Genomic DNA, 18,734 nt, shown 5'->3' on the forward strand with positions numbered 1-18,734 from the left:
ATAAAACAAGTCAACATAAAATTGAATAAATAATTAAAAATTTATAAAAAAAATAAAAAAAATTCAAATACATAAAGAAAACAGAAGTAAAAGAATAAAACAAATAAAAATAAAAACTATCCATAAGAAAGAGAATAAAAATAGGTTTTGAGCCTTGACTTAAAAATGTCCACGGACTCAGACTGCCTCACGGTCGCAGGAAGACTGTTCCACAGGGTGGGTGCACGATACGAAAAGGCTCTTTGACCTGCTGACTTCTTCTTCACCCTGGGAACACAGAGAAGTCCCACATCCTGCGACCGCAAAGCCCGGGCCGGCACGTAGAGTTCCACCAGATCAGCCAGATAAGATGGCGCCAATCCATGAACAACCTTATAAGTCAATAACAAAACCTTAAAATCTGCTCTCACAGAGACAGGGAGCCAGTGCAAAAATGCCAAAATGGGTGTGATATGTTTAAACCTTCTGCTACGTGTCAGAAGTCTGGCGGCAGCGTTCTGAACCAGCTGAAGACCCCTAATGCTTGACTGTGGTAACCCTGAAAATAGAACATTACAATAATCTAGTCTAGAAGAAACAAAAGCATGAATCAGGGTTTCAGCATCAGCCATGGACAGGATGGGGCGGATCCTTGCTATATTTCTCAGATGGAAAAAAGCAGTCCTAGTAACATCCCTGATGTGGAGGTGGTGCTATGTGACTAAAAAGATTAATCCAGGTTTTGAGTATATTTCTTATTGTTACATGGGAAACAAGGTACCAGTAGATTCAGTAGATTCTCACAAATCCAACAAGACCAAGCATTCATGATATGCACACTCTTAAGGCTATGAAATTGGGCTATTAGTACAAAAAAGTAGAAAAGGGGGTGTTCACAATAATAGTAGCATCTGCTGTTGACGCTACAAACTCAAAACTATTATGTTCAAACTGCTTTTTTAGCAATCCTGTGAATCACTAAACTAGTATTTAGTTGTAAAACCACAGTTTTTCATGATTTCTTCACATCTGCGAGGCATTAATTTTGTTGGTTTGGAACCAAGAATTTGCTCATTTACTAGTGTGCTTGGGGTCATTGTCTTGTTGAAACACCCATTTCAAGGGCATGTCCTCTTCAGCATAAGGAAACATGACCTCTTCAAGTATTTTGACATATCCAAACTGCTCCATGATACCTGGTATGCGATATATAGGCCCAACACCATAGTAAGAGAAACATGCCCATATCATGATGCTTGCACCACCATGCTTCACCGTCTTCACTGTGAACTGTGGTTGAATTCAGAGTTTGGTGGTCATCTCACAAACTGCGGCCCTTGAACCCAAAAAGAACAATTTTACTCTCATCAGTCCATAAAATATTCCTCCAGTTCTCTTTAGGCCAGTTGATGTGTTCTTTGGCAAATTGGTACCTCTTCTGCACGTCTTTTATTTAACAGAGGGACTTTGCGGGGATTCTTGCAAATAAATTAGCTTCACACAGGCGTCTTCTAACTGTCACAGCACTTACAGGTAACTCCAGACTGTCTTTGATCATCCTGGAGCTGATCAATGGGTGAGCCTTTGCCATTCTGGTTATTCTTCTATCCATTTTGATGGTTGTTTTCCGTTTTCTTCCACGCGTCTCTGGATTTTGTCCATTTTAAAGCATTGGAGATCATTGTAGATGAACAGCCTATAATTTTTTGCACCTGCGTATAAGTTTTCCCCTCTCCAGTCAACTTTTTAATCAAAGTATGCTGTTCTTCTGAACAATGTCTTGAACGTCCCATTTTCCTCAGGCTTTCAAAGAGAAAAGCATGTTCAACAGGTGCTGGCTTCATCCTTAAATAGGGGACACCTGATTCACACCTGTTTGTTCCACAAAATTGACAAACTCAAAACCTGGATTAATCTTTTTAGTCACATAGCACTACTATTATTCTGAACACTACTGTACTTCTTCAAATTGTTCCACACAGTGGGATACTTTGGCATTTCAAAATACCAGAATGTGGCCATTTTCCAAGATAACTTTTTCAAAAGAGTAATGTTTAACCCTCAAGTGACCAAGCTATTTTAGCGACTAATGTGACAGAGTGGGGTTATTTATGACCCTATTGACTAGGGGTGCCGGAAAAAATTGATTTACGTCCGAATCGCGATTCTTATTTAGCTCTTGCTTGCCTCTACTGGTGGTTGGCTCTCACTGCGGTATTGTATCACTTCCTGTTCCGGAGCACAGCGGTGTTTTTCTGTATCTGTTAGCTGTTTAATCTGCGCAGTTAGATTGATCTAGTTATCTAGATTACGATTTGTTTCCCAGTGTAATCTTCACGTGCCTTAACTAAAGCACTCCTTCAGCTGAATCACCTCTAAATTATTTACACATTATTCACTTTGCGTGTTTTTAGGAATCCGCTAGCTTAGCGTAGCTACTAGCTCTTAGCCGATTTAGCATGGCGGCTTCTCCTGTCTCTCCCGCACTTTTCTGCTCTGGGTGTGAAATGTTTAGTTATTTCTCGGCCTCCTTTAGCAGTAATGGTACTTGTAATAAGTGTAGCTTATTCGTAGCTTTGGAGGCCAGGCTGGGCGAATTGGAGACTCGGCTCCGCACCGTGGAAAATTCTACAGCTAGCCAGGCCCCTGTAGTCGGTGCGGACCAAGGTAGCTTAGCCGCCGTTAGTTACCCCCTGGCAGATCCCGAGCAGCCGGGAAAGCAGGCTGACTGGGTGACTGTGAGGAGGAAGCGTAGCCCTAAACAGAAGCCCCGTGTACACCGCCAACCCGTTCACATCTCTAACCGTTTTTCCCCACTCGGCGACACACCCGCCGAGGATCAAACTCTGGTTATTGGCGACTCTGTTTTGAGAAATGTGAAGTTAGCGACACCAGCAACCATAGTCAATTGTCTTCCGGGGGCCAGAGCACGCAACATTGAAGGAAATTTGAAACTGCTGGCTAAGGCTAAGCGTAAATTTGGTAAGATTGTAATTCACGTCGGCAGTAATGACACCCAGTTACACCAATCGGAGGTCACTAAAATTAACATTAAATCGGTGTGTAATTTTGCAAAAACAATGTCGGACTCTGTAGTTTTCTCTGGGCCCCTCCCCAATCAGACCGGGAGTGACATGTTTAGCCGCCTGTTCTCCTTGAATTGCTGGCTGTCTGAGTGGTGTCCAAAAAATGAGGTGGGCTTCATAGATAATTGGCAAAGCTTCTGGGGAAAACCTGGTCTTGTTAGGAGAGACGGCATCCATCCCACTTTGGATGGAGCAGCTCTCATTTCTAGAAATCTGGCCAATTTTCTTAAATCCTCCAAACCGTGACTATCCAGGGTTGGGACCAGGAAGCAGAGTTGTAGTCTTACACACCTCTCTGCAGCTTCTCTCCCCCTGCCATCCCCTCATTACCCCATCCCCGTAGAGACAGTGCCTGCTCCCAGACTACCAATAACCAGCAAAAATCTATTTAAGCATAAAAATTCAAAAAGAAAAATAATATAGCACCTTCAACTGCACCACAGACTAAAACAGTTAAATGTGGTCTATTAAACATTAGGTCTCTCTCTTCTAAGTCCCTGTTGGTAAATGATATAATAATTGATCAACATATTGATTTATTCTGCCTAACAGAAACCTGGTTACAGCAGGATGAATTTGTTAGTTTAAATGAGTCAACACCCCCGAGTCACACTAACTGTCAGAATGCTCGTAGCACGGGCCGGGGCGGAGGATTAGCAGCAATCTTCCATTCCAGCTTATTAATTAATCAAAAACCCAGACAGAGCTTTAATTCATTTGAAAGCTTGTCTCTTAGTCTTGTCCATCCAAATTGGAAGTCCCAAAAAACAGTTTTATTTGTTATTATCTATCGTCCACCTGGTCGTTACTGTGAGTTTCTCTGTGAATTTTCAGACCTTTTGTCTGACTTAGTGCTTAGCTCAGATAAGATAATTATAGTGGGCGATTTTAACATCCACACAGATGCTGAGAATGACAGCCTCAACACTGCATTTAATCTATTATTAGACTCTATTGGCTTTGCTCAAAAAGTAAATGAGTCCACCCACCACTTTAATCATATCTTAGATCTTGTTCTGACTTATGGTATGGAAATAGAAGACTTAACAGTATTCCCTGAAAACTCCCTTCTGTCTGATCATTTCTTAATAACATTTACATTTACTCTGATGGACTACCCAGCAGTGGGGAATAAGTTTCATTACACTAGAAGTCTTTCAGAAAGCGCTGTAACTAGGTTTAAGGATATGATTCCTTCTTTATGTTCTCTAATGCCATATAACAACACAGTGCAGAGTAGCTACCTAAACTCTGTAAGGGAGATAGAGTATCTCGTCAATAGTTTTACATCCTCATTGAAGACAACTTTGGATGCTGTAGCTCCTCTGAAAAAGAGAGCTTTAAATCAGAAGTGTCTGACTCCGTGGTATAACTCACAAACTCGTAGCTTAAAGCAGATAACCCGTAAGTTGGAGAGGAAATGGCGTCTCACTAATTTAGAAGATCTTCACTTAGCCTGGAAAAAGAGTCTGTTGCTCTATAAAAAAGCCCTCCGTAAAGCTAGGACATCTTTCTACTCATCACTAATTGAAGAAAATAAGAACAACCCCAGGTTTCTTTTCAGCACTGTAGCCAGGCTGACAAAGAGTCAGAGCTCTATTGAGCTGAGTATTCCATTAACTTTAACTAGTAATGACTTCATGACTTTCTTTGCTAACAAAATTTTAACTATTAGAGAAAAAATTACTCATAACCATCCCAAAGACGTATCGTTATCTTTGGCTGCTTTCAGTGATGCCGGTATTTGGTTAGACTCTTTCTCTCCGATTGTTCTGTCTGAGTTATTTTCATTAGTTACTTCATCCAAACCATCAACATGTTTATTAGACCCCATTCCTACCAGGCTGCTCAAGGAAGCCCTACCATTATTTAATGCTTCGATCTTAAATATGATCAATCTATCTTTGTTAGTTGGCTATGTACCACAGGCTTTTAAGGTGGCAGTAATTAAACCATTACTTAAAAAGCCATCACTTGACCCAGCTATCTTAGCTAATTATAGGCCAATCTCCAACCTTCCTTTTCTCTCAAAAATTCTTGAAAGGGTAGTTGTAAAACAGCTAACTGATCATCTGCAGAGGAATGGTCTATTTGAAGAGTTTCAGTCAGGTTTTAGAATTCATCATAGTACAGAAACAGCATTAGTGAAGGTTACAAATGATCTTCTTATGGCCTCGGACAGTGGACTCATCTCTGTGCTTGTTCTGTTATACCTCAGTGCTGCTTTTGATACTGTTGACCATAAAATTTTATTACAGAGATTAGAGCATGCCATAGGTATTAAAGGCACTGCACTGCAGTGGTTTGAATCATATTTGTCTAATAGATTACAATTTGTTCATGTAAATGGGGAATCTTCTTCACAGACTAAAGTTAATTATGGAGTTCCACAAGGTTCTGTGCTAGGACCAATTTTATTCACTTTATATATGCTTCCCTTAGGCAGTATTATTAGACGGTATTGCTTAAATTTTCATTGTTACGCAGATGATACCCAGCTTTATCTATCCATGAAGCCAGAGGACACACACCAATTAGCTAAACTGCAGGATTGTCTTACAGACATAAAGACATGGATGACCTCTAATTTCCTGCTTTTTAACACAGATAAAACTGAAGTTATTGTACTTGGCCCCACAAATCTTAGAAACATGGTGTCTAACCAGATCCTTACTCTGGATGGCATTACCCTGACCTCTAGTAATACTGTGAGAAATCTTGGAGTCATTTTTGATCAGGATATGTCATTCAAAGCGCATATTAAACAAATATGTAGGACTGCTTTTTTGCATTTACGCAATATCTCTAAAATTAGAAAGGTCTTGTCTCAGAGTGATGCTGAAAAACTAATTCATGCATTTATTTCCTCTAGGCTGGACTATTGTAATTCATTATTATCAGGTTGTCCTAAAAGTTCCCTAAAAAGCCTTCAGTTAATTCAAAATGCTGCAGCTAGAGTACTGACGGGGACTGGAAGGAGAGAGCATATCTCACCCATATTGGCCTCTCTTCATTGGCTTCCTGTTAATTCTAGAATAGAATTTAAAATTCTTCTTCTTACTTATAAGGTTTTGAATAATCAGGTCCCATCTTATCTTAGGGACCTCGTAGTACCATATCACCCCAATAGAGCGCTTCGCTGTCAGACTGCAGGCTTACTTGTAGTTCCTAGGGTTTGTAAGAGTAGAATGGGAGGCAGAGCCTTCAGCTTTCAGGCTCCTCTCCTGTGGAACCAGCTCCCAATTCAGATCAGGGAGACAGACACCCTCTCTACTTTTAAGATTAGGCTTAAAACTTTCCTTTTTGCTAAAGCTTATAGTTAGGGCTGGATCAGGTGACCCTGAACCATCCCTTAGTTATGCTGCTATAGACGTAGACTGCTGGGGGGTTCCCATGATGCACTGTTTCTTTCTCTTTTTGCTCTGTATGCACCACTCTGCATTTAATCATTAGTGATAGATCTCTGCTCCCCTCCACAGCATGTCTTTTTCCTGGTTCTCTCCCTCAGCCCCAACCAGTCCCAGCAGAAGACTGCCCCTCCCTGAGCCTGGTTCTGCTGGAGGTTTCTTCCTGTTAAAAGGGAGTTTTTCCTTCCCACTGTAGCCAAGTGCTTGCTCACAGGGGGTCGTTTTGACCGTTGGGGTTTTACATAATTATTGTATGGCCTTGCCTTACAATATAAAGCGCCTTGGGGCAACTGTTTGTTGTGATTTGGCGCTATATAAAAAAAAAAATTGATTGATTGAATTGAATTGATTTATTACGATCTAAAATGTCCAAGAATCGATTTTTAAAAAGCATTTTTTTAAACATTTTCTTACTTACTCGCTGCGTGTACTGTTTGTCAGGCAACGGCTTCCGTACTACAGCGTCCCCGTGAGGGGAGGGTCCGGTGTGCTTCAAACATTTGAGAGCTGTAGCTTAGCATGGCAGATGAAGAGCTAATTCAGTCAGCACCATCTTTGCTGAAGGCAAATGATTGAGCGCATTTTGGATTTTATTATTTGCTGCGTAAGAAGGAGCTTGACATGACTTGTGCAGTGTGCAAAATGAAAGTCAAGTACTTCGGAAACACTTCAACTCCGCAAGCCCACATGCTACGCTATGACCCGGAGCTAAAAGAAGCGGAGCAGCGGTATCTGCCGACGACTGACCAGCGCTTCACTAAACTGCCAGCCAACTCTGAACGAGCAAAGCAGATGAGTAAATTTACATCTAGAATCACTTGATTAACCATGTAAAGCTGCATTTTCTTAAACATAAAATTTTTTAAATAATATAATTATTTCTCAGAGCTGTTTGAATTGAAAATCGATTCTGAATCGAATTGTCACCCCAAGAATCGGAATCGAATTGAATCGTGAGTTGTTTTTGAATACCTCTATATAAATAATTGTTTTAGGGTTCTCAAATATATTTGTCCATCATCTTTTTCATCCTCACTCTCGGCATCAAGAATCAGTCTCAATGCTTGTGCAGCTGCAAATCTTACTATTTTAGGTCTGTTATCCACACTTCCCCTACTTCTCCTACTTGCCACACGGATCGGCTGATCCTTGCAAAATTCTACAAACAAATGCAGGACAGACATGTTGACAAATTCATGGGAGGAAACTTTTTCTGATTAAAATTAGAAACACAGGGCACAAAAATATGTGCCCGGGGTGATAAATGACACCACTCAGTCGTTCGAGGTTTAAGAAGTTTTTTGGTTTGTTTTTATTTAACCACATCCAGTGCTTAAACAACCATTTGGAAGATGATTTCATTTACCTGCTGGACAAAAATGAGAGCAGTCTGTAAAATGTTTCACTTTCCATAGCTCACATCACAACGACTGGAGCACAGACATGAGGTTTCTCCAGTCAAGCACCCTTTAGCTAAGAGATCATGTTTTAAATTTGTTCTTTAATTGTTGTCATTTGACACTGCTGGAATATACTGCTGCCTGGATGAGAAAAAGTGTGTATTTTCCTCTGACTTGTTTTGCTTTAACCACATTTATTTACAGCTGAGACAGCGAGAAAGCCTAATGATCTTGATTAACTTCAATACAAAAGCCCAGAAAGTGTGTACCCACAGTGGAAAGGCTTCATCTACAGACTAGATGAGTTGTAGTTGGATTTCACACATTCAGTCAGTGTGTCTTGTACATTTTAAGCTTTAGTGATAAATAGTAGCCACTCAGTGGCTTTTACCGACTTATTATTTTTGATGGCAATTCCATTGTTATTACATGTATTTAAATGCTGTTTAAATGTCACTTGCAATTACAAGTTGCACCAGGAGATGTCATACATTCAGGCACTCACCCCTGCTGATCAGGGCATCACTTTCTCACAATGAAATCCTTTTGTATTACTTAAATGAGTATGACACCTAAGAATACTGCACTGCTTGTATGGACTGTACCTGTATTCTTTATGGAGAATCAGGTCCAGACAATGTCCAGAGTTTATACACTGTGAGAAAACATGTAAATAACCTGCTTGGTGGAGATAACAGACTGTAGTAGATCAGTAATGGCAACATATGAATATGAAGTAATCTCAGGGTTCTCCCCAGACAATGGAATAACGGCGCTACGCCATTATACTGCCATCTAACGCCACTATAGTGTGGTGTCATCTCATGATGATTTAGTATGAGACTTGGTGGGAATCTGAACTGAGTGCAAATCCATTTTTTGTGGGGAATTTCATATAAACAGATAAATTCCATTTTACCCTGTTACATCCAAATGACACAAACCATGACAAAACTGAAGTATGACACAAAGCCTGATGATCAGACAATGATCTCTGCATTTTTGTTTTGTCTTGGCTGTGACCATAGCCTGTGCGATCGATGGCCTGTACAGGGAGGAGGCACAGTGGCAGCGAGCCGCCTCAGAGGCAGGTGCACAGTCGAATCAGTGAAGAAAACGGCAGCGATAGCAGTGTGCATTATTTCCATTCTTTAAAGGACATGTTGCACTGAAGTCATAACATTTCCATGTGTTTCTGACCGCGTTTCTTTGAGGAAAGCGTCCCAGCGTGCATTTGAATGGAATGTAGCTGCACCTTTAAAAATTAAGTTATGATGACCCATTTTTAAGTGATAACTGTCCATTTTGATGAAGTCATGGTACAAAAAGAAAGAAAGAAAAACAGCAGCCAATCTCCGCTGTGCGAAAACAGTGAGCATGCACGTCCATTAATCATGAAGACAGCCTGTTAACAGTTTAGCAGAAGCTCAGTTTTGTGCACGCTAATGGATATAACTGAAAAATCTAATAACTACATCTATGTGAACAGACAGACCAGACAGCAGCCTGTCTGTCAGACAGTCTATGTGTCAGACAGTCTGTCAGACAGACAGACTGTCTGACAGATAGACTGCTGCCTGAAAAACAGCAGAGAAGTCCACATGTACAGTGCATAACACGGCACATGCTGCTCCGTTACAGAAAAGTCTCACGTCAAGACAGACTCTCAAAGTAAAATTAAAAATAATACCAGCTCCAGTGAGATGAATTGATTTCTAAAGTCCACTGCACCAAAGAGTCCCCATGCACGCGACCGCCAGCCAGTAGTTGCTGAACTCCTCACAAAGTTCGCTCACAAATGTGGCATGTTATAGAAAGTCCATTATCTCCCGAAAATAACGTATTCCAACTTATTTCCAATGTAAGAAATCGTGTTCAGCCTGTAAAAAAAAAAGCCAACAGCGTTGCGTAGACATTTCACATGCACATTCATGGTGGGACTAAAATAGTGCCCACAAACAGCAGCATCACCACACGTTAGGATCCAAAATCAGACAGACTCTGAAAAAATTTCGGGGTGAATTGTATCGCCTGCTGTCTCTCTGTACAGCCTCTGTAAATCTGAAGCTTTACTTTTGAATGAAAGCTCAGAAGCTTTGTTGTCAGACAAAGCAGCGTTCATGTCACTGTCAGCCAGACGTCAGATTTCATTTCTGATTTTCCTAATATGTACATCACATGCCGAGAAATGCAGTAAGATGTTCTCCAGAAATGCACCTGCTAACTCAGGAAGGAAAGCTGGACCTTTTGTTTTTATATTATTTATTTATTTATTTATTTGGACAATATAGGGTAGTGACAAAATCTAAATCACAAGGACAAGGTGAGATTTTGACACTTTGAAGGGAATGCCCCCAGCCTGGTGATATTGTTGGGAATTCAAACAGTTTGAATTAGCGCACCATAAATCATCGTGCCGACGGCAGGTGTGCACAATCCAGGTGCGAGAGTTCGTGCACGTGATGATGTCGTTCGAGCAGGAACAGTGCGAGGTGCCCACATCTCGCCGCTTATGTGGAATAAATAAATAAATAAAAACCAGCCGGTACCTGAAGGACCACATTGTGCCGCTTATGTGGAATAAATAAAAAATAAAAACCAGCTAGTACCTGTGGGACAACATCATGCCATTTATGTGGAATTAATTAAAAAAAAAGAAAAAAAACATGCCACCCAGAGGACTCGAACCCGTGCCTTCGAAAAGCTCTGATTGCCAGTCAGAAACTTTACCACTGAGCTATGGAGCTGTCCTTTGAAAGCTGCAGGAAGCTGCCTCACATCAGGAAGGACATGGAAGTATTACACAAAAAAATATAATCATATAAAAACACCGCATTTATCAAGTGAGCAACACAAATATGATCCATCTGTTCCTTTGTCGATGACCCATGGTCATAGACATATGGTCATGAAATGACATGAATGAGAAGCAGTGTGCTCTGATCATGTCCACATCTACTGGTCCGGCTCATTCAGTCGCCACGTGCGCATGTTCTGCTCAACACGCGTGTCTTGTGGACAGCGCACCGCAGCACAGACGCCATGTCATGTGGAAAAGAGCTGACATGGGTGACGTGACGGTCAGATTGCCCACTGCGTGTTCTGATCTCACGGACCGTTTCAATCTGGCAGGCTGTCAATGTCCGCTCCGTGTGTGCGCTCGCTTGCTGCAGCTTGTCGCCATGGCGATATATGTTTTTATTTATGTCCACGTAAGTACAGCAATCAGACTCATGCGCCTCACAGTGGACAGTTGTTAGTCCATGTCTGTCCAAACACACTAGGTATTGTCCAGGTGGGATGCCCAAAATGACAGATCACCACAGCTGCTTCTGTCAGAAGCCACACCTCCTGTCAGTGGAGCGCACAGACCCACGTGTCAGTGTGTGTGTGTTTGCAAAGTCACACTCGTGGAGAACTTAGACAAATTTCACTGCGAGTATGACAGTGATTGTCTGCAGTCTGTTGTCATGCCAAGAGTGCTACTGGCCACACATTTTCTAAGCGGTCTTAGATGTTCATGTGTGTCACGTGGGATTTGGCCGACACCTGCCGTGCGAGGGTCCGATGGGTGCGCACAGCACACGCTCTGTCTTTCAGCCACTGGTGTGCACAAATAGTTGTAGCAACAGGTGTATGAGGTATTAGAGGCAGGTACGATTCTACATGTTTTGCATACAATTCCTACTTCATGCGCTTCGACCAAACTTTGCACTATGTGTGAAGGGGCCCTTAGGATTTCTGGGCATAGGATTTCTGGGAGTAATTCACTGTCAAGTCATTCTCAAGTCATCAATCTGCAAGTCCTAAGTCTAGTCTCAAGTCAGCTGTCAAACACTTGGTGGTCATTATGATTTGAGGCTTGACTTGGGACTTGCAGATTCATTTGAGAGTGACTTGATGGTGACTTATTCCCACTTCTGAAGGTTTCTATAGGTACCACAGGTCTAGACATTGATCAGAGTTGACCTTTCACACATGTAGCACACACCAGGAGATTGTCATGTCCATGCTGTACTCACCTACTGTAAACAGGGAGTGAGTACACTCTGTACACTCTGTACAGTGCTGTTTACGGCACAGCATTTTTACATCCATTAAAAATGTCCTTTTATTGTTGGGCGTGTCAATTGTAGCTCTTGCGAGACATGAAGACCCTAGCTTCAAACATCCCGTGGCGAGTTAGCATCCTTGAGACAGGAGATAACTGACCAGTAAGATGTTGCAAGGATGGTGCCCATGGCTGCCAACTTATGCCCCTCGTGTGAGAGATTTTTACTACTTCCCAAGATTTGCAGACACAAAGAAGCAATGAATGGAGTGTCCTCTCCAGAGTACAAGCTTCGGCAGAATGATATAGAAGGTCTGTGTTGCACAGGCAACAGATTCCCTCTCTCAGAATAGCTGGCATTTGTCAAAAGGAAAGGCAGAACCATACATTTGGTGCCAGTTCTGTGGCACGAGTTGCCAAAAAGATACAGATTTGAACAAACTGCCTCATGGACTCACTTCCAGGTTTTGTGCAGTGGTTTTCACCCTTAGCCTTTCCCTTTACAAGGGGTTATCCACAGGGCAGTGAGAGAAAGAGGTCTAGTTAACCCATTGTTGAGACAGTGGTTGACTCTGGCACAAGGCACCTCCACACATCGGAGGGCTGGTGCACTGACTCTGTGAAGCCTGCTGCTGCTCCAGGATTTCCTACAGTTCAGCCTGTGACTCTATTATATGCTGCCTATTTACCACGTGTTACCACAAGGAGTCACTGCAGGAGTCTTGGGCACATTTACGTGCTCAGATCCCCTTTTCACCATAAACTGGATTTCGGGACTAGTCACTGTTTACAGAGCATGCAGACGCCACATTGCACTGCTTCTAAATATCATACTACATGATTCTCACACACACCCTGTGCCCCAAGCAACCAACACACCCATCTTTGTGCTATCAAACCTAAAAAGGACTCATAACCTGACATCTACTCATCTTTACCTGGTTCACAGTATTATTCAGATCTACACAAAATTGTATATTATGTAGACATTAAAAATGTTAAATAGATATTAATAGTTATATGTAGCTATAGTCATAGCTATATGGATGGATGGATGGATGGATGGATGGATGGATGGATGGATGGATGGATGGATGGATGGATGGATGGATGGATGGATGGATGGATGGATATTCATTTTTTGTGAAGTTTTGAATTCTATAAGAATTATGTTGAATAGATGAAAAATTGGTAGAAGGAAAAAATAGGTAAACATGTAGTTCTACTCCTTTTTGTTAATGTAATATTTAAGTTGTTTAGTTATTTCTGTTGTGTCCTTTTGCTATCACTTTCTCAGATAGATAGATAGATAGATAGATAGATAGATAGATAGATAGATAGATAGATAGATAGATAGATAGATAGATAGATAGATAGATAGATAGATATCAGATCAGATGCAGATCTCTGTTCACTGAGTGCCAGTTTGCACCTCATTGTTACAAATGAGAGTGATTGAGGCACTTTTGATTGAGATATAATGCAAAACATACATCAAATGGGCTTTTTAATATCAAATTCAAATGTCCACAAAATCCACAAGCTGAATCAGAGCGGGTGTCGCCGACCAAACGGTCCCACCCTAAAAATCGGTCCACCCTGCCTTCACTGCACATAAGTCATTTTTGAGCGTCAGCAGTGATTAACTGATTATCACCTCGTTTCTGCTTAAAACTTCACTCACTGAAGCTTTTGTGCAACAATCATTTCTACATAAATTCAGCATTATTTCATCAAAAAAGACGGGGGACCAATCAGAGCACCACAACAGCATGTCTGAGTCTGACGTACTGCTGCGCCTACGTCATTTCGGAGCGTCAGTTGCGACTCACCAATTATCGCTTCATTTCTGCTTATAACTGCCTTGTTTATGCTTAAAACTGACATTAGAATGATTTAAGAGGTTTTACTTTGTTATCTGATGGTTAATAATCACATTATTGATCGCTTTGGGTGTAGAGCATCAGACTCAGAGAGTCTGACTCAGACGCATGCACAGTGAAGGCACAGTGAAGGCAGGGCAGACCAATTTTTAGAGGGCACTGTTCAGTTTGTCAGGTGATAGTGAGTGTCAGTCTGCACCTCACTTTCAAATATGACAGCATGATTAGGATATAATGTAAAATATACAGTAAAACGAGTTTTCAATGTTAAATTTAAATGGCCACAAAATTTGTAATCCAGATCAGATCCTTATCAAACTTTGTCAATCAGTAAAGGATACAATTCTATATAACGGTCTCAAATATGAAAGAAATTCTATCTTGTTTGACAGAGTTATGAATTTTTGAAAATTTGTTAAAAGAATGGGGATTTTTACAATTTTCTTGACCTATGACTATGAAAATTGAATCAGTTCTTGCCTATCAGGATATGAATCCTCTGCATATATATATATATATATATATATATATATATATATATATATATATATATATATATATATATATATATACACACACGAGGTCTGTTAGAAAAGTATCGGACCTTATTATTTTTTTCAAAAACCATATGGATTTGAATCACGTGTGATTGCGTCAGCCAAGCTTGAACCCTCCTGCGCATGCGTGAGTTTTTTCACGCCTGTCGGTTGCTTCATTCGCCTGTGAGCAGGCTTTGAGTGAGGTGTGGTCCACCCCTCTCATCTATTTTTTATTGCGAATAAATGTCTGAACGATTTGGATCTTTGCTGCATCAATTTTTTTCCAGAAACTGTAAGAGACCTCCAGGTGGACACCGTTTGAAAAATTAATATGGCTTTCAGGGACGATTTTATGGGGATTAAACAGATTACGGGGTGTTACTGCCCCTTTAAGGACGGCCCACAACTGCTGAGAGCGCAGAGCGCTCCCAGCCCCCATCGACAGGCTGACACCCCGCACAAACAACCAGATCATTTCCAACGTGAAAGCTTTGTTGATCCGGGACCTCGTCTGACTTTCACAAAAAGGCAGAAGATGTGAACATCAGCACTTTTTCTGGCACATTCCACCGTTACAGGAGGTTTTTTTTCATGGAAAAAGAAGCCGAGGGACACGCCACCGTGCCGCTCTTGACGCGGCACAAAACCACCTCGGTGTTGGTCTCTCAAGACGGCTTTCAGACGGATTCCGGTTGCTTTTCTGTCGTGTGAATATCCGAGAAATTGAGCTTGAGCTGGACAAGCCCCAACATGTCTTCACGGCGTTTCTTTGCGCTGAGCGGCTGCACCACGATGCGCCGAACTCCTCCGCACGACTGTCTTAATGTGCCGGAAAAAGTGCTGATGTCCACGTCTTTTCACAATTCCTGTGCTAGTCAGACGACATACTGGATCAAGACAGCATCCAGTTTAGAAATGAACGGCACATTTCACTGTTACAGGAGTTTTTGTCATGGAAAGAGGAACAAAGGCGGAGGAATTCCGCGCGTCGCGGCGGAGCTGCATGGCGAAAAGAAACGCCACGATGAAGCCTCACAGAACATGTTCTGGCATGTCCAGCTCATGCACAATCACAATCGGATATTCACACGACTGGAAAGCAACCGGAATCCGTCTGAAATCCACCTTTAAGCCGTCCTGAGAGACCAACACCGAGGTGGTTTTGTCCCGCGTAATGAACAGCTCCGTGGCGCGTCCCTCGGCTTCTTTTTCCATGAAAAAAAAACTCCTGTAACGGTGGAATGTGCCGGAAAAAGTGCTGACGTCCACATCTTCTGCCTTTTTATGAAAGTCAGACGAGGTCCCGGATCAACAAAGCTTTCACGTTGGAAATGATCTGGTTGTTTGTGCGGGGTGTCATCCTGTCGATGGGGGCTGGGAGCGCTCTGCGCTCTCAGCAGTTGTGGGCCGTCCTTAAAGGGGCAGTAACACCCCGTAATCTGTTTAATCCCCATAAAATCGTACCTGAAAGCCATATTAATTTTTCGAACGGTGTCCACCTGGAGGTCTCTTACAGTTTCTAGAAAAAAATTGATGCAGCATAGATCCAAATCATTCAGACATTTATTCGCAATAAAAAATAGACGAGAGGGATGGACCACACCTCACTCAAAGCCTGCTCACATGCGAATGAAGCAACCGACAGGCATGAAAAAACTCACGCATGCGCACGAGGGTTCAAGCTTGTCTGACGCAATCACACGTGATTCAAATCCATATGGTTTTTGAAAAAAATAATAAGGTCGGATACTTTTCTAACAGATCTCGTATATATATATATATATATATATATATATATATATATATATATATATATATAAAATCATGATACATGAAAAAATTGCGGGTTCTAGGCTGTTCACAAACAAACAAATAAACGGGCAAAAACACAACTGTAACTGTAATTAATTAGTAACTGTAATTAATTAATTAATTAATTTATAGACAGACAGACAGACAGACAGACTTTAAATATTGATTTCTCCATGATTGCGACTGTTGCAGCTCAAAAATGCCTGCAGGCAAAACCTAGATTTTTCAAGTGGGGTTTCTGCATGAATTCCTTGATGAGCTTTTCTCTGTGTTTGTGTCTTGAGCACTCACTCACTGAAAAACTGCATTCAGTGTCACGTTAAAAATGGCAGCACTTGATGGCCTCTGTTCTTAAATGTCACTCTATGTATAGTACAGTATGCCTGTGTTGTGTCCACAGCTGTCCCCTTCCCCCTGAGTCACCGTCTTACAATGAAGGAAGTGTTTGACTGTGAAGGGAAGCCCCGTGTGGATCTCCTTAAGGCCCACCTGACCAAGGAAGGTCGTGTGGAGGAGGCTGTGGCTCTTCGCATCATCAATGAGGGAGCAGCAATCCTGCGCCAGGAAAAAACTATTCTGGATATCGAGGCACCAGTCACAGGTATTAACCATTTAAACTCTTTCCCACATATGTGATTTGACCACAGCTGTCCAAGAATAGTTTGTCAGATTGTCGTGGTGAATCCTTGACCACATCCTGTCAACTCAAAGAATACCTCCATGACAACACTATGACCTTGTATGATGTACAAAACCAAGAATCAAGGACCACCATCAAGATTCTATCAAAACTTGAAGATTGCATAAGTCACCATCAAGACTATATGAAAACTCTGTGAAGGCTCAAGTAAGATTACATAAGTCACCATCAAGACTAGGCAGCATGGTGGCTTAGTGGTTCTCTTCCCTCACAGCAAGAGTTTCCCATCTGTGGCCTTTCTGTGTGGAGTTTGCATGTCCTCCCTGTGTTTGCATGGGTTCCCGCCAGGTGCTCTGGCTTCCTCCCACATCCCAAAAAAACATGCATTTTAGGTGTACTAGAAACTTTAAATTGATCATAGGTGTGTATGCAGGTGTGAATGTGTTTGTTTGCCTATATGTGGCCCTGTGATAGACTGGCGTCTTGTCCAGGGTGTACCCCACCTCATGCCACATGACTGCTGGGATAGGCTCCCCTCCTGTGACCCTTAATTGGAGTAAACAGGTATAGAAATGGATGGATGGACCATCAAGACTATATTAAGACTCTATCAAGACTCCAGTAAGATCACATAAATCAAAATCAAGACTATGTTATGACTCTATCAAGACTCCAGTAAGATTGCATAAGTCACATCAAGACTATATTATGACGCAATCATGGCTCTAGTAAGATCACATAAGCCACCATCAAGACTATAATGAGACTCTATCAAGGCTCTAAGTCACAGTCATTGTTTAAGATTATATTAAAAATTTATTGTGGTCCGTGATTATCCAATAATGCCCAAGAATACCTTAAAGATGGCAGCAGGTCAAAGCAAAATGACAGCAAGAGGATTTGTAAAATTTCCACATGGCATCATGTTGTACCACTTATCAAGAATGTCCCAGACTATCACCCAGGCCCTCTACCATATGATTGTCAAGGTGATGATGTTGTGGTCAAAAATCATATGTGGGAAAATTACTGTACTGACATGTTTACCGTGCATTTTACCCCAAATAAGATCGATATGGAGCTCAAAACTGTATTGTGTATTTGAAAGAAATGGTTTATGTTATTGCAACAGGAACCTCCTGTTTATCAAAAGGATTTAACTTTTTCAACAAAATGTACAACCCCTGGCAAAAATTATGGAATCACCGGCCTCGGAGGATGTTTATTCAGTTGTTTAATTTTGTAGAAAAAAAGCAGATCACAGACATGACACAAAACTAAAGTCATTTCAAATGGCAACTTTCTGGCTTTAAGAAACACTATAAGAAATCAAGAAAAAAAGATTGTGGCAGTCAGTAACGGTTACTTTTTTAGACCAAGCAGAGGAAAAAAATATGGACTCACTCAATTCTGAGGAATAAATTATGGAATCACCCTGTAAATTTTCATCCCCAAAACTAACACCTGCATCAAGTCACATCTGCTTGTTAGTCTTGTTGGGTATTTTCTCCTCCAAACATTTTTAAACCTTTAACAAGACAAACAGAGTCAAGAAACACCAGTGAGACAGAAAGTCAAATATTACGCGCGGAGTGCGGCCAGGCTGTACACCAAGGCTACACTAAAGTCTGGCCTGCTTTTCCGCTCTTTTTATTAAGAGACGCCCTCATCACATAAACAAGAAACTTGTCCTAAGGGTGGGGGTAATGACGCAAGACAAGTTTCTTCCCATAACATAAACGCATACGTCAAGTGCAGCTGTAAGGAAGAACACTTCAGGTCAGCACATCTCGTTCGTCTGTTGCAGTTATCAGCTGTTTTGCATCTGCCTGGAACACTAAGCATCACAATCAGTCAAAATTCAACCTTCAGTTCTTTTACTCCCAGTCGTTAGCGGCTACGAAAACAAAGTTATGTTATAACAATAAGTACATCCA

The 18,734-nt window shown here is 41.5% G+C and overlaps 1 protein-coding gene across 3 annotated transcripts in view; it reads left to right on the plus strand.

Moving 5' to 3' along the window:
- Positions 1-18,734, plus strand: part of ppp3ca (protein phosphatase 3, catalytic subunit, alpha isozyme) — a 105,606-nt gene that overhangs the window by 17,143 nt on the left and 69,729 nt on the right. For 2 of the 3 annotated variants that reach the window (XM_034178456.1, XM_034178455.1), the window contains exon 2: positions 16,558-16,758. In XM_034178456.1, coding sequence (XP_034034347.1) covers positions 16,558-16,758 — 201 coding nt within the window. Of the gene's footprint in view, positions 1-2,471; positions 2,489-16,557; positions 16,759-18,734 lie in introns of those variants that run through there. The other variant, XM_034178457.1, reaches the window with a different exon arrangement.

This window comes from Thalassophryne amazonica, chromosome 9 (assembly GCF_902500255.1).
Source record: "Thalassophryne amazonica chromosome 9, fThaAma1.1, whole genome shotgun sequence".
Lineage (NCBI taxonomy): Eukaryota > Metazoa > Chordata > Actinopteri > Batrachoidiformes > Batrachoididae > Thalassophryne > Thalassophryne amazonica.